Below are 21757 nucleotides of genomic sequence, written 5' to 3' on the forward strand. Positions count from 1 at the left end.
CTGTTGCTATATTATTTCCCTTATGTGTTACTTGTAAAGCCTGTTGCTGCATTACTTTTACATGTAAACCGAGGTGATGTTCTGAACGTGCTGCGGTATATAAAATACATACATACATAAATAAATAAATACAATAAATAAATATGAAGATTGTTATCCAAAGCCACCAGTGAACACCAGTCTTATAAGAATATAGTGGGTGAGCAAGCTGCTTGTTCACACAACCAATCTTTGATATATAATAGCATACAGGCCAGAGTATAAATTTATAAATTAGGCCAGCCCATTCCCTGTTTGTTTACCAGTAACATCATGGTTTTTATGGCTATATGTGCTCATTTTCTGCCCCCCCCCCCAAAAAAAATGGTAAGACTATGTTGAATTTCTATCACATCTCTCTTATCCAACCAAACTGTAAACTTTTGAAGTACATATAACCATTTGGGGAGGTCCATGATTTTAAATAAATAACTTCATTCCATTTCTGATTAATTTCCTGTTTGCGCTAAAAAGAGGATGTAATATCCATAGTATTCCTAGTCATTTAGAGTTTAAGATGTCCTTAGATGAATATTCCTTAGAATCAGCAGAGAACAGTTGTTCAGTATGCCCGCAGTCATTTAGTGGAAATTGTTTATCTCTTCCTAATTTGACTTTTTTTCTGATTGAGTTCTAAAACTACTTGCATGATTTATATCATGTGGTATTTTTGTAAACTATTATACATTAAAAACCCACATGATTGAACATAGAAGTACAATCAACTGTTGGAGGTTGAAGCACCTTTACTGGAACATTGCTGTTTTGAGTGGTTATTTGTTTGAAGATTTTCAGTTTTCTGTTTTGGAGAAACCTTCTCGAAAGGCTGTTGAGCTAGTGATTTAAATCATTTGCTTTTGCAGAAAGATCAACAGTGAATCTTTAAATTAAACTCAGTGCAGCTCATGGCTTAGACAAAGAAGTGGAATGGAATTGTTTTTAATGTTGTCCGTTTTCATGTTGGGGGTATGAACTAAGTTGTTTGAATATTAGGGATGTGAATCGTTTTTCTGATTGAAAATATCGTACGATATTTTCAAAGTCGTCAGAAATCGGGGGCTCCCCGAAACAGATAGGAAAACCCCACAAAATTGTTCGTGGGGTTCTCTTATCGTTTTGGGGGAGGGCGGGAAAAACGGCACACAGAAACAACCCCTAAACCCACCCCGACCCTTTAAAGATGGCGCTGGCCATCTTTACTCATCAGCCCCTATTATACTATACTCTATAATAGGGGCTGATGAGTAAAGATGGCCGGCGCCATCTTTAAAGATGGCGCCGGCCATCCAGTGCTCCTACCATGTGACAGGGGCCGGCCAATGGCACGGATACCCTGTCACATGGTAAGGGCAAAGGGGCATCGGCGCCATTTTTTTTTTAGAACAGCTGATGCCTGGGAACGGGAAATCTCTCCCCGAGACCCCCCTGGACCACCAGGTAATTTTAAAAGGTTTTGGGGGGGGGGGGGGTCGGGAGGGTGGGGTCGATTTAAAGGGTTGGGTGGGTTTTTTTTTTTAGCGGCGCGGGCCTCCCTAAAAAAAAAGGGTCGGGAGGGTGGGGGAGGCTAAGGGGGGGTCGATTTAAAGGGTCGGGTGGTTTTTTTTATCGGGCCATCGGCGCCATTTTAATTAGTGGCAGCCAAAATGGCGCCGATGGCCCGAGAGCGGGAGATCGCGCCGGGACCCCCCCCCCACTGGACCACCAGGTAATTTAACATTTTGGGGGTGTTCGGGAGGGTGGGGGAGGGTAAGGAATTGGTTTTAAAGGGTCGGAGTGGGTTTAGGGGTTGTTTTGGTGTGCCGGTTTTCCCGCCCTCCCCCAAATAATTCCCGTGCCCTATTTAACGATACAATACAAATGCCCCCGATTTATCGTCAGGGACATTTGTATTGTATCGTGCACTCTAACGATTTAGGACGATTTTAAAATTATCTGACGATAATTTTAATTGTTCAAAAATGATTCACATCCCTAATTTAAAATATAGTTGGGATGCAGTCATCGGGAATAGAGCTAAAACCATAAAAAGGTTGTGAAACAGTGTGAAAAGGCAGTGGCCAAAGCCAGTCAGATACTTAGATGTATAAGGACTGACCTAGCATTCAAACAAAGGAGGTGATAATGCCTCTGAATAGGTCATTGGTGAGGCCTCACCAGGAATATTATGCACATTTCTGGAGGCTGTATCCCAAAAAGGATTAAGAGAGGCTACAGGCAATTCAGAGAAAGGAAACTAAAATGCTGTTGGGACTGAACCAAAATCTATGAAGGACCTGAATATGTATACCCTCTAGGAGGAGAGGAGAGACAGGGGAATATGATAGAGACATTTAAAAATTCCAGAAGAGGCAAATCTTTTCAGTGGAAGCTCCAAGAAGAAAGACTTAGAAACAATAGGAAATATTTCCTCACATAAAGGGTGGATGCATGGACTGCTCTTGCAAAGGTAGTGGTAGAATAAAAAAATGTGGGATAAACACAAAGGATACATAGTGGCAAGAGAATGGAAATGCAGTATATTCAGGGTTCCTTAAAAGTAGAATAGGAGTGGATATAGAGACCTCACATAGAAATGCAATTATCAAAAGAGCAATGTGAGGCAAATGTTCAATACTTCAAATCAATAAAATCAATAAATATGTATCTAGATGCTTTTCAATGTTTTAATACAAGATTTATTCCAATACAAGCTTCAGCAATGTGCTCTCTCATTATCAATGCATCCTATACAAGATTCAGGCATTATGGTCCCCCGACATAGCCATGTTTCGCAGTGCAGCTTCTTCGGGGGGGGACTACAGCTGTCAAGTAACCAAAATATAATTTATAAAAAGTAAAGATAAGTATATAACATGCAAGTCAAACTGTGCAAAAATAAACTTAACAGAACAGAATAAAGTGTTATCTAGCATCTTGTTACAAATTAAAGAGACAACAGACACATACCTAAAGAAAATTTTAACCAGCATACCCAGCAGTGATATGTGAAAGACTGAGTTTGACAGAGCCGGTTTAAAGTGCATTCAGAAATGGCGCAAAAAGATCATGTGGTCATAGAGGGCCAATAGGAAACGAGATGTCAAAGTCACATAAAAACAGACCAGTCTATCTCTCGATTAAGTAAATAAAAAATCCAGTGTTGTTCCTTTTGCAGTAACGTCCGATCCCTATTCCGACAACATGGAAGCGGGGGGACCTAATCAATGGCACAGAAACAGAGGTCTGAGGTCAGATGGTTAGAATCAGGCCAATGCTTCATAGGAGGTGCATTCTCAGCCTGTCTATGAATACTGCTACAGTGCTCATAGATACGGGTGTTCAGGGGTCGTATCGTTTTTCCTATATACAAGTCACACGGACCCTTAATAATGTACACCACCCAGGAAGAATTACAATCAGATGTAATATGTAGGGATATAGGGTACACGCAGAGAGGGATGAGTAAATGTAGTGAGTGTCATGGATAGATCACAAGCAAGGCAGCCTCCACAGGGTTGATGACCAGTTGGAGGTAATGAGGGAATTACATTAGAATTAAAATCAGAAGATACTAAAGAGTCTCTGAGATTATGTCTCCAAAAGAAAGCAAACCACGGGGGATCTTCAAAGCAATGCAATGGGCCAGGATGGACCAATGAGAATGGATAAATCTACAAATCTGACCAACCTGGGGTGAAAAAGAAAGAATGCATGTAAGACCTGATGACTTGTCTTTGGGACTTTGGAGAAAAAGTTAATCTCTATTAACATAAAGAGCATGCTTGTAGGCTCATCATATGACCCGTTCATGAGTAATCCCGTTCAAGAAATTGTTGCGCCAATAAATACAGCCTAGCAATAAAATTATGCCGGGAGCTGCACATGCGCCGAAGGTGAAAAAACTGTCCAATTAGAATACTCTCATGGAGAGAGCGTGGGTGGTAACTGGCCATGCTTGAGTTTTTGTCAGTGTTCTTTTTATAGATCAATGTAATCATTTTATCAAGTATATTCAGAGTTGCCAACCGGCTCTAGATTTTCAGGACAGGTTGATCTGGTCCTGGTTTTACTCCCCTGCTCACAGGTACTTATAGTCTTGATTTTATGAGGGTATGCAATAGGTAAATCAGAATAAGTCCCAGCATGCAGTGGGGTAAAACCGGACCAGATCAGCCTGTCCTGAAAATCCGGAGCCGGTTGCCAACCCTAAGTATATTGTGGTAGCCTGAACAGAGTGATAATTAAAACCCAATACAGGAGTGGTACGATTGCATCAGAGGAAATAGGGGAGCAACTTGCAGGGAGTGCAGGGACAGATTTAGGATTTTTTCGCTCCTAGGCACTTTTGATGTTTTCAACCCTCTCCACCTCCTGTAAGGGTCTGTTATAGGGTAGCAGAGGGCTGTTATTTGCTGAATGAAATTCAGCAGAGCTGGAATGTGGCAAATCTTAGCCAGCCTGCTATCCCTATTTATTTATTTACAATAATTTATAAAGTGTCATAATTACCAGACTCCTGTTCAACACAACAAAATCTAACAATAATTTCCCTTAAATGTTTGTTGCTGTAGGCACAGACATAATGGGTGCCTATTGACAAATCCAGGGTTGACGGAGAGGCAATTATAACCCAAAACAGCAGTAGACATTTGTATCAGAACACCAAGAAAGCATGGGGGTAACCTGCACCGAGTGGTTTCCCTAACTGGCAATGTATAATTGCATCACAGAGTGCCAGTTACAACCCTAAAGAGCAGCCATAGAACTGTATCAGGGCTTTAAGAAAGTATGGGGGAGGCCAATATTGTGATGGACATTGGCCTCCCCATATGAGAGGAGGCTTGAGAAATCAGGTGGAAGAGCCAAGGAGGGAGTTGGTGTTAGGTTGCATTTTGTAATTTTATATGAACATTTATTAAATGATGATGAATTTCAACTGGGCAGACTGGATGGGCCTTTTTGGTCTTTATCTGCCATCATATACACTATGTCAGTATATTATAATAACATCCCTAAATCCTTGAGCCTCACTGTAAATTTGCTAACATGAAAGTTATAGAAGCAATACCAGATACTTCAAAGTATCAGCTTGCATACCTATTAGTTAGTTACACAGCTTCCTCTTGATTTTCTTTTCTGCCCTAATATATTTTGAGGTCCATATTAAGACACCGCCACCTAACTTTAGAACAGCTCTTTGGTCCGACCAGACTTAGCTGGCTAAGTCATCCGGCTAACTCTGAATATCGGAGTTAGCTGGCTAACTTTTCCGGCTGACTCAGCTCCTCCCAGTTATGCCCCTGGAATGCCCCTAACTCTTAAGTTAGCCAGCTAAATGCTTTTGAATATGGGCTTCTTTGTTCCTTTTATTTGTATATTTTTGTTATAGCTCTGCAATATATATATATATTTTTATAAATCTTCTTCCTGGAGTGGTTTGTACTGTATTCATGCTTTACATTTAACAATCTAGTGTATACATGTGATTTGGTAAGGCCTGGTATAGTACTGCCTCTATTTACTTAGGAGTTTTCTACAACTTTAAGAAAATCTTCATGTATGAAACAGAAAGCAGATTAAGAAGAACATAGTAATTGTTTTTTTTTTTAGTAACTGCCAAATGAATCACCACGTTCTCCTTGTTCTTTTACTTTAAGGGCCATTATGTGAGACAGAGCTCTCTAACTGCAAGAACAATTGCTTAAATTTATGGATGGGTAAAAAGAAGTCAGCTTCTAAATTGTGTGCACTGCAATTAATATTTTAAAGTACACATTGTTTCTGTTCATGAAACAAATGATTTAACAGCTTCTTTTTACAGTACCATTTACTAATTTCTATTCGTCCTAAAATTTTAATTTTCACTGTATATTTTTCCATAGGTTCTATTTGCAACAGATGATTGGTTTGCAGTGGCAGAGAACCTTTTAAAGGTATAGTTGACTGCTAGTCTCTGTGTTTTAGTGTTTGTATATAATTTAAGTAATTTCTGAGATGTTTTTTGTCATCCTAAAGTAGGGGTTCTCAAGCACTGTCCTGGAGGAAAACCTAACCCAACTGGTTTTCTGTATATTCATGATAAATATGTGTAACCTCTTAATTTGGTGTGGAGGGCCGAATCTGTGCAGGGGACACACTCAGTCCCAGGGCTAAGTCCCAGTTCACTGGCACCAGTCCTTTCACTCTTGGGCTTGGGTTCTTTTGTTTGGGGGAGGAGGATAAACCTCCAGGACCCAAGGCATAGAAGGGGGAAATAGTCTCTTTCTTGCTTCCTCACATCTCTCATTCTCAGGTATACTCACTGTTGGCTGACTTCTTCTCACACTCTACTTCTGGTCACTGTACTTAAAGATTGACAGGATACTCATGTGGCATGTTCCAAATCTTTAATGCAACCAAATCGTCAAAAATAATCCTCCAAATGCAGGTGTGAAATAACAGTCTCAGTCCATGCCCTCTATGTGCCCCTCAGGATGGCAAGGCATTAACAGACCCCTTACTTCCAGAGTGTGGAAACCAGGTCCCTAGGAGGAGTACTGGGTCTCCTGTCTCTCCCTTGTCTCCAGAGACCTCTCTGGTAGAGTCCCCAAAAAACAAAAAATACTGTCCTTCTCAGCTCCTTCTCCCCAAGCAGGAACAGAAACGCTTTTCCAAAAATTCCACTCTCATCCCTGCTGACAAGACACTGCTGTCCCTTCTTGTAGTGCAGGCAGGGAAACTCAGCTCTTTGTCCTGACATCCTCCAGGCAGGGGGATAAAATTCCTCCTGGAGGCAGAACCAGGATCCACACAAAAAGAGACTCAAAACATTCTCTCTCTCTCTCTCCTGAGACAACTCCTTCCAGACCAGTTGGTTACTAAAATATGGATGTGCATCGTCCCCTCTTCCAGGTACCAGGCCATGGGACTCTCCAAACTAGCTCTCCAAGAAGGAGAACAACAGGGTGGTTGATAATTACCAACCTTCTCCTAAACCTCAGTCTAGAGCACTGTTATGCTCATGGGACGGCCCCGTGAGTGGCTTCACTTACCCTGATGCCGGCCAGACGCTACCGCTCCCTGTCGCAGGAAGATGTCACCAGTGATCCTATGCAGCTGGATGCCACTGATACATGGCAACCCCACTGCTCCTGCTATGTACTTCCCTAGGCACAAGTGCACATAACATAGTTTCTTTTAAAGGGCCCGCAGTGGAAAAGCTTGTGGTGCTCTCAGATAATGTCACAGCTCTTGCCCTATAAAAGGGCTCTTTAGACGTCCAGCTTTTGCCTCAGCAAGGTCTCCTGGTTCCAGTATCCAGTCTTGCTCAAGCCTTCAACTTGTTCCAGTCTTCAGCTCCGCTTCAGTCTTCAGCCTGTTCCAGTCTTCAGCTCCGCTTCAGTCTTCAGCCTGTTCCAGTCTTCATCTCCGCTTCAGTCTTCAGCCTGTTCCAGTCTTCAGCTCCGCTTCAGTCTTCAGCCCGTGCCAAGTCTTCAGTTTCTGCCTTGCCTCCGTGAAGTCTTCAGCCCTAGCTTTGTCTTGGCATAGACTCTTGGATTCTGTCAAAGTCTGGTCCGTGCTAAGACTTGCTCCCCTGCTGTTGGTGCAAGCCTTAGGGCAGAACCCACGGGGTTGCGCCTCGGTAAAAGGGGCTCACACTCATGACGTTCGCAACAGGCACAGCTGGACCCACCTCTGACAGACACCTAGCCCATAGGAAAACAATACCAGCAGAGAGCATGTATCCCTATGGGATGTTTCTCTATGTCTGACTATTCTCAGGAATACACAATTTCACCAAAATACCAGTCTTTCTAAGGAGGGATACTTTGGAGTACTGTTCCATACACCATGGGTCTTTAGGGGCTCCTTGGGTAGAGAACACTGGACCTCTACAACAAAACTTAATCTTCACATAACCCTGTGGAAGAAAGTTAGTTTCCATTATGTATCCTCCACCAGAGCAAGATACCCAGGGCATGGCTGGCACTGCAAAGAAAAATAGAGGATGGTGAGGATCCTGGAATAGGAGAATCCCACCTAGAAAAGAAGGTACATGGCTAGATATCAGTTTCCAAAATTAAACCAATGAACCCTATCTTTCTTTTTAATTTTAAAGCATTTTGCAATTTTTTTTAGGTATTTTCTTTTTTTTTTTTTTACTGTAATCTCAACTCAAAGTCTGAACAACTCAGTTCATGGGGATGTCATAGGACCTGCAAAGAAAACAAAACATACAACATACATAGAGAAGACAGGAACAGTTTTTTTTTTTAAGTGATTCTACTCTTTTTTTTTTTTAACAAAACTGGAACAAAGAGAACTCAGTCTACACCAGGGTAATGATGGTGATGACTAGATTTCTCTATGGATTCTCTAGCAGCACTCAGATCACAAAGGCTCTTCTTGTTTTTCTCCCCAGTGGCTCTGTACTGGGTAAGAATCCTTTTTGCAGCGCCACTTTCCTCAAAATAGAGGCCTCTTTCTGACCCTGCCAAACTCCACAGACAAGGAAGTTGGCTATGACAGTCCACAAAAATAGGCGCACTGCCCCTTTAAGAAAGTCTCCTCTCAAATTGGTCACTAGCTCTTTAAGGCTCAGACTCTGCTCTCTCTCCAATTGAAGGCTCTCACCATAGCAAGCTTCTACCTTGGCCCTGCTCCAAAGCTGCTCGCAATAGTCGATTCCCTGTTGCTGTCTCTCATCAGGTGTGTTCCAAATGCTCGGCAACTGCACAGCCATGATCACGCTGCCAGGGTTCTCTCCACTTTGCTGCATTGGCCGGACCAATTTGCCTCTTTTGTCCCAGGTGCAGTCCTGCTTCCATGCTGCTCCATGGATGCTACCGCCTTGCGGCCTGACCGCATAACACCAATGTGGCTCTCTTTTCCCAGCAGCAAGAAAGCTTTGGTGCAATACTTTCAGAGCCTGTGGCTGATCTCTGCAGACCCAGACTGTGCTGCTGACATCAGTCCCTGCTCTTCCTCTGCTGTGGGACCCAGAATGGGGAACCCACCTCATGGGAGGTGCGCTCTGTCCTTCATCACAGCCTTGCACTACTGTAGCTCACTCCTTGCTGGACTCTTCACGTCTGTGGCTACAGGGAAAACAGTGGCAGAGACAGAAAACATCAGTGGCAGTTCCAATGCAGCGGGGACAACTTCAGGAGCGTGCCAGCACCCAGCAGACCTCACCCCGCTGATGCACAATCATGCTGCAGCTGCTTCTATGCAGCACAACTGGACCAGCTCTTCTCTGCATTCCCATTCCTCCTAGGCTCCATCACTGCCATGTTGACTCTAGGGGCTGCATCCTCGAGCTTCCCCCTTCAGCAGACCAGCCCTTGTTCCACAGGACTGCTTGCAAATTTGCTCCTGGTCTCTCCTTTTGCCTCCCCCATGGCTGTTGGGGGAAACACTGGGTGCCTGGGTAAATAGCACCTCTTCTTGCTTGGCTGGGTCAAGACACAGCCCCCTGGAAAGGCAGCCCATCTGCCTCCAGGGTAGCAAAGTGGTCTGCCTCCCAGCTGAACAGTCTGTTTCCTCAATGCCAGATCATGTCATCTCATGAGAATTCAGCAGCTGCCTCCTCCTTCCCAAGCTGACATCACTGGGTTCCTTAGTCTCCTCCTGGACAGATGTCATTGGCACCACCTCTAGTACCACCTCTTGGGAAGTGGCACGAGGCTCCTCAGGCTTGAGTCCTCTCCTATAGGCAGGGACAGCAGCCATTTAAAAAAAAATTATTTAACCAACAGACATTATAAAAAGTAAGTAATTAAATAGCAACACTATCTTGTATACATCTCCATCTGGGGGTATGGAAAACCTCATAAAACAATTGTACACGTTACTAGGTGGTATATATATAAAAATCAGGAAGGTGATTTGTGCTTACAAGAAGGAGGACACCCAATAAGGACCCCATATCCTATCATACAGTGAGGATTAATTTTGTAATGAGTCGATGAGCTTTTCAATTACAGCAATATCCCTAGGTTGTTTGCACTAGTGTGTAAGCAGGGGGGATTGATCTCCACAAGGCAGCAATAGTAAAGCAGGCTGCGTGAATCATTTGATTACAGAGTTTGTGCTGATCTTTGGTTAAATTTAATCTGCCTAGGTCTCCTAACAGATATATAGTCACTATGGGTTGTATATCTTTAAACAAAAATTGGGATATCTCTGACCACACCTCCTCCCAGAATACCTTACCATACGCACAGTCCCACCACATATGCAGAAAGGTGCCCATTTGACTGCACTCACACCAGCATAAATAGGGTGAGGTGGAATTGAATTTAGTGAAATATACCGGGTATCTGTATGCTTGATGAAGGAGTTTGTATATCAATTCCATTCTACGATTACATATAGAAATCTTTGAGGATCTTTTCCATATTAGTTTTCATGCTCCCCAATCTAATCTAGAACGAGATTGCAATTCCATTTATTCACTAAGGGAAGCAGAAGTTCCCTCGCTGCATGCAAAGCCTTGTATAGTAGATGATTTTTTGTGTTAGGACCTTGTCCATCAAGGCCTGCTCAAAAGTCATAGGCAGCCATCGTGCCCAATTTGCCCTCTCCAATTTAGTTATCACCTCTTTCAAAGTGGCATACAACACCCGAGAGGTAGTTTTCTATGCCATAATCGGCCCACATCTGTTCAAAAGGGATCACCCAGTCTTGTCTCAAAGCTGCCCTACGTGCCTGAGCCCCAGCAGCCATTTTTAGTCCATTATGTTCTATGGAGCATTTTTTTCTCAAAGTTTTCAAAATCACAGCAAAATCCTGAAAAAGTTGGTTTTACCATCATCTTTACTCTCATCTAACCTCCTCGAGCCCCTACATTGGGCGCCATTGTATGTATTCTCAACTTTGGTGTTAGGGCCGAATTGGTGCAGCAGGACACTCAGTCCTGAGGATAAATCCCAGTTCTCTTGCACCAGTCCTTTCAACCCCCGGGGCATAGATTCTCTTGATGGAGGGAGGCTTAACTTCCTGGGCCCAAGGTGTGCACAGGAACTGGGGTTCACTCTCAGTCCAGACACTCTCTCACAGTCGGTACTCACTTTCCATTGACTCTGATTGTGGATACTCTCTCTTGGAAAGAAAAGGCAAGACAAGTGAAATGTGTTCAAACTTAAAACTTTATTGCAACAAAAATAAACTTGACAGTCCAATTTGTAAAACAAAGTCCATAGATTTTCATACAAACAAAAAAAAAAAATCCACATTGCCTGTTTCTACTTGCTGTCTACTTGCCAAGGACCTCCACCAAAAACCTCTCACTATCCAACTCCAACATTCTCTGCCTTTTGTGCCTGCTGAGCCCCCATATATAGGCCCAAGCTAACCAATTCCCAACCCTGGGGGAAGGACACTTCTAAGAATGGTCTCAGGAATTTCAGACCCCTTAGCTTTGGTCCAAAGGGTAAAATTTATTAGTAAGGGATCAAGGCATTCCTAACACAGGCAACACTTTTCCTTTCTTTCCCATTTTTTGGATGTCTTTAGCCAAATCTCTGTCCCATTCTTCTGTCTGATTCAAAAGCCTGTACACTTAGGGACCTTCATTTTCAGTTTTTATTGTTCTTTTTTCCCAGGAATTTATCAGGGTTTATTATGATAAGAACAAAAACAGGAGAAAATCAGTTGAAAAAAAAAAGACTCATTATTTTTCCAGGTAAATATCTGAGTTTATATTGGTGGTCAGAAGCCAGGCTAATAAAACAACATTATCAGATTCTCCCACCTACCCACTCAGCAGCATCCTCATCTCCTGCCCAACATGCCCCCATCTCTATCCTCCCACTGCCCTCCTCCTCCTTCCCCTTCCACACACTGCAACAGCATTCATCCTTACTGGTGATGGCTCCAGCCTTCTTCTCTCTCCCTCGGCAGCATGCTTACTGAGGCTCCCTCGCTCTGCAGCACTACACTTCTGCTTTTATGTAGAACCAGGGAGCTTGCTGGAAAATGCTTCTGGTGGACAGGGCCTGCTTGAAATGCATTCACGACCCCAGATAGCAGGCACTTTGGTTGCTTGGGGGAGGGGAAGCAGGACTTGAAACATGGCATGGGTGGGACTGGAAGGCGAACGCTTTCACTGGTGGAGGACGGGATTTGAAACACAGCATCCTCTTTGGCCCACACTGGATTCCAGCAGTAGCTGGAGGCCTTAAAATGCTGCATCTACAGCTCTGGAACAGCTTTTAAATCATTCTAAAATTAGGGTGAATATCGGTTTAAACAGAATGCCACCTTTGGAAAAATCTGGGAATTTCTGGGTAAAAATCAGTTTAAATTGAAAACAAAGGACCCTATGTATATCACACCAGTGTAAATGGAAGTGCCATCATATTTTTTAAGTGTCCACAGTGCTTCTTTCCTTCCCCATCTCTCCTGAATTTCAGTTTATTAGAATATTATTTTTGACATAAAGAGCTACTCCTCCTCCTTTTTTGCTCTCTATCTTTTACTCAGCAGGTTATAGCCCAGGACGGCGGTATCCCATTCATGAGAATCACCGAACCATGTCTCCATAATAACTACAAAATCAGCCTCCACCATTAGGGCCTGCAGATCTGGAACTTTATTGCTCAGACTGCAAGCATTTGTGTACATAGCTTTCCATCTTTTCCCCCCCTCAGCTTGCTGCTCTTCTCAGACATCTTTTCTGTGCTTTTGCCTATATGTGGACTAATTTTGGTGGCCATAGACAAGGATATATGTCCTTTATAATTAAAAAAAAAAAACAACTAGATTCACAAAATCACAATAAGTATCCTGAAATAAAAAATATTCTCGGCTGGATAAGGGGATTCCCCCTAAAGGAGCAATACAGGGGTTTCTGCCAGAGCAGGGCAAGGTCTTACGCCAGACCAGCCACTTCCTCCTTGGGTTGGGCCTGCAGGTTCTAGTGGCTGGCAATGATTTTCCTGGAATAATATGTGGCAACCCCCGGTAGGCCACCAAATGTCACTGTCCCTGTATAGAACCCATTATTAAGGAGCCATCCATCCCCCTCAGTCCCTTCCACCTGGAGGGCTGTGGTTGGATGCCTCAATACTATTTATACCAATCATTTTAGGCTCCGTGGGATCAGTTATAGGAAGCCTTGGAACAGTAAGGATGTTTAAGTTTTACACTCTGGTGAGGCCTCCCTGTTTCACTCAGAAGGAGTTTCAGTTAGAAGTGATACCTCACCATGCACTCCCTGCCAGAGGGTCCTTCTTACACTAATTTACAGAGAGATAGATTTTCATGCCAGATACCCTCTTGGGGCGAGAGGGCTCTCCTCCAAGGGACTGAAGACTTATAAGTCCACTCTAAATCTTAGGTGGACAAGCTGAGAGAGACAGTGATGGCTGACGCTATATCCAGCTTACCATTAGAAGTATTTTTTGAACCTGAAGAGTATGGGGAGGTTTTTGGATCTTCCCTCCTCACTGGGATGCAGTGCTAAGGTAGCTTGATCTCCTCTGACGTCTCCCCAAGACAAGTCCCCCAGAAATACCAGCTAAGGATGAAAGAACCAGATCGGGAGACCCCAACTGGATCTCCACACTATGGGACCAGGACAGGCTGGGTGTCCGAGGAAAAGATGACCTAAAGTACTCCTTTTTGCTGTGAAGTTGGGAACCCCTTCAATAGGATTACCAGTTAGCTGCTGGGTGAGCTTTGCAGAGTAAATATCACCTTGGGAGCTCTGCCCAGATGCCTGAGTAAAAGGATACCTACTTACAGAGAGACACACTTCAGTCTTAAAGACAAATGGACTTAATTTAATGATTACCAATCAGTAAACTTTTAATTAACACCTGGTCCTGTCTGGTCCTATCTGATTTATCACAGTTTCTCACCTCATGGGATGCACTTACAGTCTACATGCACACTGAAAGCAAGACACTATGGTCCAGGCCATAAGCGAGAGCTTACCCCCATAAAAAGTATCTTCCCAGAATTAAGAGTTGAGCATGGGATTTAAATTGCGAGCCGGAGCAGCTCTGAAGAAATAAATATGTTTGTGTGCCCTTGAGGTTAAACCCACCACTAAGAGGTAAATCTTAAATAAGTACGCGCGCGCGAACAAAAGTACGCCGGATTTTATAAGATACGCGCGTATCTTATAAAATCCGGGGTCGGCGTGAGCAAGGCTGCGCAAAATCGGCAGCCTGCACGTGCCGAGCCGCGCAGCCTGCCTCCATTCCTTCCACGTCCCTCCACCTTCCCCTATTTACCCCACCCCCCAGCCCTACCTAAATCCCGCCCCTACCTTTTGTTGTGCAAGTTACGCCTGCTTGAAGCAGGCGTAACTTGCTCGCGCCACCTCGGCATCCCCCGGCACAGGCCGCAGTGCCAGGGGACTCGGGACCGCCCTCCCGGTCCGCCCCTGAACCATCGCCACACTCCTGGACCCGCCCCAGACCGTCCCCTGACCCCGGACACACCCCCAGGACACGCCCCAGACTGCTGCCATGCCCCCTGCCGTCCCTTTTACGAAGCCCCGGGACTTACGTGCATCGCGGGGCTTTGCGCATGCCTATGCAAAATAGGCGCGCCGGCGCGCGCGTAAATCCAGGAGGATTTACGCTCGCAGGGCTTTTAAAATCTAGCCCTAAGGGTAACAAATACATGGCAGGATATAGTCAGGCATGCAGCAGTCTTCACTTGACTAACCATCTCCCCCTTGGGTTGGGCCTGTGGATTCTGGTGGCCAGCAGGATTTTTGGAGGCAGTGCACTGAGTAAGAAATAGGTACTCCCTGGAACCGGGAGTGCACTGACCGGACAGGGAGATATATAGACACAAGACAGGACAAGGCCAGAATAGGGTTCAGGGCAAGGAACACACTGGAGAACTAGGCCACTGGGAGGCCTGGACAAGACGCAGGGCAAGGACGCAGAACAGGAACAGAAGGGTCACAAGGATACTCATAAGGAATCAGGACCTTTGAGAGGCACAAAAGGAACAGGACAGGAGCACAGCAAGGGAACACCCAGACAAAGGAGGCAACTGGAGGGCCTGGATTGAACAGGACAGGATACAAAATAATTGCATTCAGGGAAGGCCCAAACAAAACAAGGATAAGACAAGGAACACAGACAAGAGACCAGACAAGCAAGCAGGCAAGAAGCCTAAATAGGATATGAGCAAGACAAGGATCCAGGAACAATTAAGAAGGACAAGGGACACAGACAAGGGTCCAAAAACAAGGAGCAAGGACAACAAACATACAGGGACAAGACAGGACAATACATGAAGGTCTAAACAGGCCCTGCTGGAACAAGGCTAGGCAAGAAGGCCACAAGGGAACTAGGTAAAGCAAGAAGGCCACATGGAACCAAGACATGGCAAGAAGGCCACATTGTAGCAAGCATTAAGTGCAAGCTTGGCCAAAGCAAAGAGCCAAGGTGACTCCATGAAGCGGTACCGAGGCAACTGTGAGGGAGGTTCTTATAGGGCATGACTTGCTGAGTCATGCGGCCTTCAAGATGGCAGCTAGAGTGGGTGTGAACGTGGCTTTGTGAGGACCCCTATTGGTGGGGAGGCTGCCTAGTAGCCAGGTTCATGACAAATAGGCATAGACTGACAGAGTACAAGAAGAAAATTAGCAAAGAGAGTAGTTAGGTTCTCTTGTTGAGTTTTTACTACTTAGGATAGTAGGTATTGAAGAGCAGAGGCGGAGAACCTGGACCAGGTCAAGGATTTCAGATTGTACTTCAAAGCGTGCCAACGCACTCCAGCTTTGAAACCATGAGCCTTAAACTCTCATGAACTTTAATAACATCTCTGGCCAGTTTACATATAGGTTACCTACAGAAGAATTTACCTGTTGAGAATTCATAGGTGATATCCCTTTAAAAAGAAAAGAGAGAAGCTTGAAAAATTAGTTATTGAAAGCTTGAAAAATTAGTTATGTTACATTATATATATATTCTGCAAGATATTTTAGCTGTAAAATATTTAACATTGAATTTCTAACAATTTTATTTTGAATTTAAGATTACTCATGCATAATTACTTCTTTTAAGTTTAAAACCTACTAAATAATTTAATTAAAAATAAATTTTAAGCACAACCCTCTCTCTCCAACCTCCAGAGAAAGCATATGTGATAGTCCATTGTAATATCATGGAGGTGTAGTGTCATTTTTATCTGTGCCTCTCTCCTGCTGGACCAAGAATTTTTCTCAAGTGCTTGCAAAGTGAAAATTGGGCACCATGATAAGGGAAATCTTTTGATACCCGATTATGATCCATAAAGTATGGGTTACAACAATGAATATGCATTTTATTTATCCTGCAATTTATATCCTGCTTCTCTTAAACAATTTACCCATGGTGGATTACGAGATACAAAAATAGTATATTTGCATTGGATACAGTGGAGGTAATGTATGCAAATATATCTGATCCTGAAAGCAAGACTGAACAGGTGGATCCAGACTGGGTTGAAAACCAGTATCTTGGACTTTCTTTGGAGACTCCTGAGTTGTTTGACCTCCCAGATCCACCATTTTGTCTCCCATAGCAGCAGTACCTGCACAGGTGTGGTGCTGATGGACAAGCAACATGTGCTGCACAGACATGGAAAGAGCATGAAAATTTGTTCAATTTTGTTTTGTTTTTCATTTTGTTTCATTTATTTAAAGTAAAATAAACAAAAAAAAACTAATAGTAAAGAAAAAATATTGGGTCTGGGTGTCATCTCCACTGCCAAAATAGAAAAAAAAAAAGTCAAGTCTTCCCCAGGCTTTGTGCCATCTCCTTCTGGGCCCACTACCCCACCTCTTACTTATTTGCAACTTGCGAATCTTTATGGAGAGAAAGCAATCCCCAGTGGCTCCTGCCACATCAATGTGATTTTTCACAATGGTGAGGCCTGTGCCATTATGAATTTCTTCTGTACAACGAAATGATGGCAGCCTTGGGTTGGCTGGTGCCATTTTGTTGTATGGCAGAAATTCATGATGACACTGGCATTGGGCAGGCCAGCACCATTGTGAAAAACTGCACTGGTGGGGCAGGAGTGACTGAGGATTGCTCCTGCTTTGTGAAGACTTGCAGGCATTGATGGGAGTAAGAGGCGAGGTGGGGGGATGGTACTGAGCTTGGGTGGGGGGGAGGGCTATTTTTGTGGCAGTTTTTTTTTCTGTGGGTGAGGGGAGGGGCAAGGCCCTGGAGCTGACTGTGCCTCCTTTTCCTATTTTTTTAAACTAAAAACAGACAAAATTTTGTTCATGTTTCTTATGCTTCATTTTAAATAAAGCATAAGAAATTGAACAGGAAATTTTGAGATTTTGTTTCAGACAAAAGCACATCCTTAGAAAAAAAGCATGCACCTATCCCACTTATTCTTCCTGTTCCTGCTGTGCTTTCTTCAGGTTTAGATAGGAAGCCTGTGCAGGTACTATAAGGCGAGGAAGAGCAGGAGGAGGGAGCACCATGGTGACCTTGTGAGGCTGGAAGATTGGGTGGCCAAATGGCAGATAAATTTAATGTGGACAAGCGCAAGGAGATGCATATAGGGAAAAATAACCCTTGCTATAGTTACATGATGTTAGGTTCCATCTTAGGAGTTACCACCCAGGAAAGAGATCTAGGCGTCATAGTGGATAGTGGATAATACACTTAAATCGTCTGTTCAGTGTGCTGCAGCAGTCAAAAAAGCAAACAGAATGTTAGGAATTATTAGGAAGGGAATGGCAAATAAAATGGAGGAAGTCATAATGCCTCTATATCGCTCCATGGTGAGATTGCACCTTGAATACTGTGTGTAATTCTGGTCGCTGCATCTCAAAAAAAGATATAGGTGCACTGGAGAAAGTACAGAGAAGGGCGACTAAAATGATAAAGAACATGGAATGGATCCCCTATGAGGAAAGGCTAAAGAGGTTAGGGCTGTTCAGTGTGGAGAAAAGATGGCTGAGAGGGGATATGATAGAGGTCCTCAAGATCATGAAAGGAATTGAACAGGTAAATGTGAATCGGTTATATTTACTCTCTGACAATAAAAGGACTAGGGGGCTGTGGCACTCGAGCAGTCAAGACTTGGACATAGCCAGAGGAATCACACTCAGACTCTCTTGTAACTTCAGTGTGTTTATTTACAGTGCCACACTTAACACAGTCAGGATTGGCAAACACAGTTACAAATACAAAGACCTCTCTAGTCTCAGCTAAACAGGCACTTCCCAGAAGTCTGTCTACCCTCTCTCAGACAGAGGTCTGGAGTTCCTGATCCCAGATCTATGGGGGCCCATCCTCTTCCCACTGGCTCAGCAACTTATCTTCCACTGTACTGGGCACGCTCTCCAAGCACCTCTAGCATGGCAGGATCTTGCCTATAGCCATTCTCCCTCTAGAGGATTTAAAGGGGACCAGGTTCCCAGCCTGGTACTGCACATGCTCACAAGGGGACACTAGGGGCGCTGCCTCACAGGGGCACCTCATGAAGTTAGCAAGTAGCTCATTTAAAACAAATTGGAGTAAATTCTGTTTCACTCAACGCATAATTAAGCTCTGGAATTCATTGCCAGAGGATGTGGTTACAGCAGTTAGGGGCAGATTTTCAAAGGCTACGCGTGTAACATACACGCCTAACCTGAGAAAATGTATAGGCTCGGCGGCGCGTGCAAGCCCTGGGACGCGTGTATGTCCCGGGGCTTGCAAAAAAGGGGCGTGCCGAGGGCAGGACCGAGGCCTCCGGCATAGCTGCCGTGCCGAGGGTTGGCATGCCGGCAGCTGGCCGGCACACGCAAGTTACGCCTGTCCGGAGGCAGGCGTAATTTTCAAGATAAAGGTCAGGAGGGGGTTTTAGTTAGGGCTGGGGTGCGGGTTAGATAGGTGAAGTGGAAGGGAAGGTGGTGGGGGGGGGGGGGGGGGGGGGCGGAAGGAAAGTTCCCTCCGAGGCCGCTCCTATTTCGGAGCATTTTATTTAACCTGCAATTTATATCCTACTTCTCTTAAACAATTTACCTCCGAGTGGCTTTCCCCAGGCTGCCTCGGAGGGAACGGGGAAAGCCATCGGGGCTCCCCTAGGGCTCGGCGCGTGCAAGGTGCATCCCCTTGCCCGCGCCTACCCCAGATTTTATAACATGTGCGCAGGTCTGAGCGCATGTTATAAAATCGGGCGTAGATTTGTTTGCGCCGGGTTGCGCGAACAAATCTACGCCCTCACGCTGTTTTTAAAATCTGTCCCTTAGTGTAACTGGGTTTAAAAAAGGTTTGGATAAGTACCTAGAGAAGAAGTCCATAAACTGCTATTAATCAAGGAATAGTAGCTTGGGATCTATTTAATGTTTAGGTACTTGCCAGGTACTTGTAACCTGGATTGGCCACTGTTGTAAACAGGATGCTGGGCTTGATGGACCCTTGGTCTGACCCAGAATGGCAACTTCTTATGTTCTTATGTAAAGAACATGTACATTCTTTTCAGTCTCAGCAGCCTATTCTGCTATTTGTCGGCCTTGTGTTTCTGTGAATACTGCTGCTCTGGGAGACAGGCCCTGACCACCTGCTAAGGTAATAAACTCAAATGGATAACTGAGGTTTGTGAGGGTGGTGATGAGGGGAGACAGAATGCTGTGGGACTGAGAAAGGGCAGGGAGTTGAAAAAGGTAACATGCAGGCTGAAATGGGAGATGAAGCATGGGGCTGAGAGGGAGAAGAGGTCAGAGGCTGAGGGGGTGGATGGGGCCTAAAAGTAGGCAAAGATATAGGACTGAAAAGGGGGAGCAAGAGTGAGGGATGAAGGCCTGTAAGGAGAGCGACAGTAGGGGAGGGGAGTTGGAAACTGAGAAAGGGAGGATAGTATTGACTTAAACAAAATGACTCGGACCTCTGCATGTGCATATTAGAATCAAGCTGCATATACGCCACACCTTCTAAATCCAATAGTCCATGAACATAATGGGAAAATATGTGTGGTATATGGATGTGTCAGTTAGAAAAAATCTGCATCTTACCAGCTGGATATGCGACCTTGCACTTTGTATTTCTTTGTGCTTCAAGCAGCGCATAAGTTTGAGTTAGTTTTTTTCCGTTTTTCTTAGACTTTTATTCTGTGGCACAAACAACTATGACTAAACATTATTAATGGAATATAACTGCAAAGATAGTGCTGGCATTCCTGTTTATACTCAATGAATATTAATCCCAAATTAATCACAATTACTAGGCTACTTCTATTCTAGATATCCTGGGAATAATATTCAAAACTGGTCAGTTAAGTTACTTAGCCAGCACTTATCCAGCTAAGTAAAAATGTATATTTAGTAGCATGGCTATGCTGCTGAGTATACATGTATAACTGAGCACTTAGCCATATAAGTCTAACCGGCTAAATTTAGACCTTCTCTATGGCTCGTCTAGCTTAGCTGTACAACTTATGCGGCTAAGTCTGAAAATTGGCAGTTAGCCGCATAAATTGTACGGCTAACTCGCTCCGCCCCAATCCGCCCACAACTTATACGGCTAACTTTTTAGCTATATAAGGGACTTATATGGTTACGTGGCGGCCTCTGAACATGGGCACATATTCAACAGCTGCTACTTAGCCGCATAATTCGCGTATTGTCGGCTAAATAGTGCAGAATGGTGCTTTGAATATTGACCTCCCTATTGATAACCTATTCCAAGTAAAATGATAAAGAGTTCAAAATCAACATCCAAAATATATTTTTCTGCAGAGACGGAATCCAGAATTTAAAGCAGATGTATTTACCGAGTTTGGCAAGTGGATGGATGGATGGGAGACAAGGAGAAAAAGGATTCCAGGTAAGCCATGTACAGATTAATAAGCAACATACTACAATCCTATACCTCTGCTGAACATCATAATTTAAGTTTTTTATCATTAAGGATGACAATTGTTTCATTTTTCTTTTCTTTCTTTCTTACCATATTTTAGCACAGAAGTTCTTCATCCTGCTAACATTTTTTAGCAGAGGTAAAAGCAGCATTTGTAATTGTAGGTTCCATTTCTTCAGCTGTTATAGTAGACTCATATTCCAATCTTCCACTGTTCACGTTAGAGGAGATCTATTTGGTCAAGCCCTTTATTCATTTTCAAAGTTATAAATGTATATCACCCATTTAGTAAAGTTTTCTTACCATTTGTCCATGTGGTGAAACTTTTAAAAATGAGCTCATATATGCCAGAGGTGGCCAACTCCGGTCCTCAAGAACCTCACAAAGGTCTGGTTTTTATGATATCCACAATGAATGTGCATGAGACAGATTTGCATACAATGGAGGCAGTGCATGCAAATCTATTTCATGCATATTCATCGTGGATATCCTGAAAATCAACCCTGTGTTTCTTGAGGACAGGAGCTGGTCACCTTTGCCATATGGATTGAAATGAAGAGTTCAGTAAATGCTTTTGCTTGCCATTTTAACAGCAGGTAGACAAGAGGTTACAATCAGCTTTTAATACTTAGTTTCTATAGAGTAGCACGCAAATTTCTTCAAACCAGTGAATACTGTATGTTTGGTATCACTTCAGCTTTTATATAGGTAATCATCTGTTTAGGATAGATTATTTTTCTCTCTAGGGCCTGGTTTGACTGTGAAACAGGTGTCTTGGAAGCAATATCAGTGGGGTAATATTCAGTCATTAGCAGGATTGCAAAGTTAGCCAGATAAACTTATTCATCATATTCTGGAGGGATATTCAGTGATATAGCCACACTATTGCTATAGCTAGCTATCTTAAAGATAGCCAGATAACTTTATCCTGCTAACTTTAGGAC

The 21757-nt window shown here is 43.8% G+C and overlaps 1 protein-coding gene across 5 annotated transcripts in view; it reads left to right on the forward strand.

Moving 5' to 3' along the window:
- ALLC (allantoicase) overlaps positions 1-21757 on the forward strand; it is a 124299-nt gene that overhangs the window by 39887 nt on the left and 62655 nt on the right. For all 5 annotated transcript variants that reach the window (XR_003855684.1, XR_003855685.1, XM_029595806.1 and 2 more), the window contains 2 exons: positions 5901-5951; positions 20693-20780. Coding sequence is in view for 3 of the 5 variants with exons in the window: in XM_029595806.1 (XP_029451666.1) it covers positions 5901-5951; positions 20693-20780 (139 nt within the window). In the remaining 2 variants the exon portion in view is untranslated. The remainder of the gene's footprint in view (positions 1-5900; positions 5952-20692; positions 20781-21757) is intronic.

The sequence above is a fragment of the Rhinatrema bivittatum genome, chromosome 3, assembly GCF_901001135.1.
Source record: "Rhinatrema bivittatum chromosome 3, aRhiBiv1.1, whole genome shotgun sequence".
NCBI lineage: Eukaryota > Metazoa > Chordata > Amphibia > Gymnophiona > Rhinatrematidae > Rhinatrema > Rhinatrema bivittatum.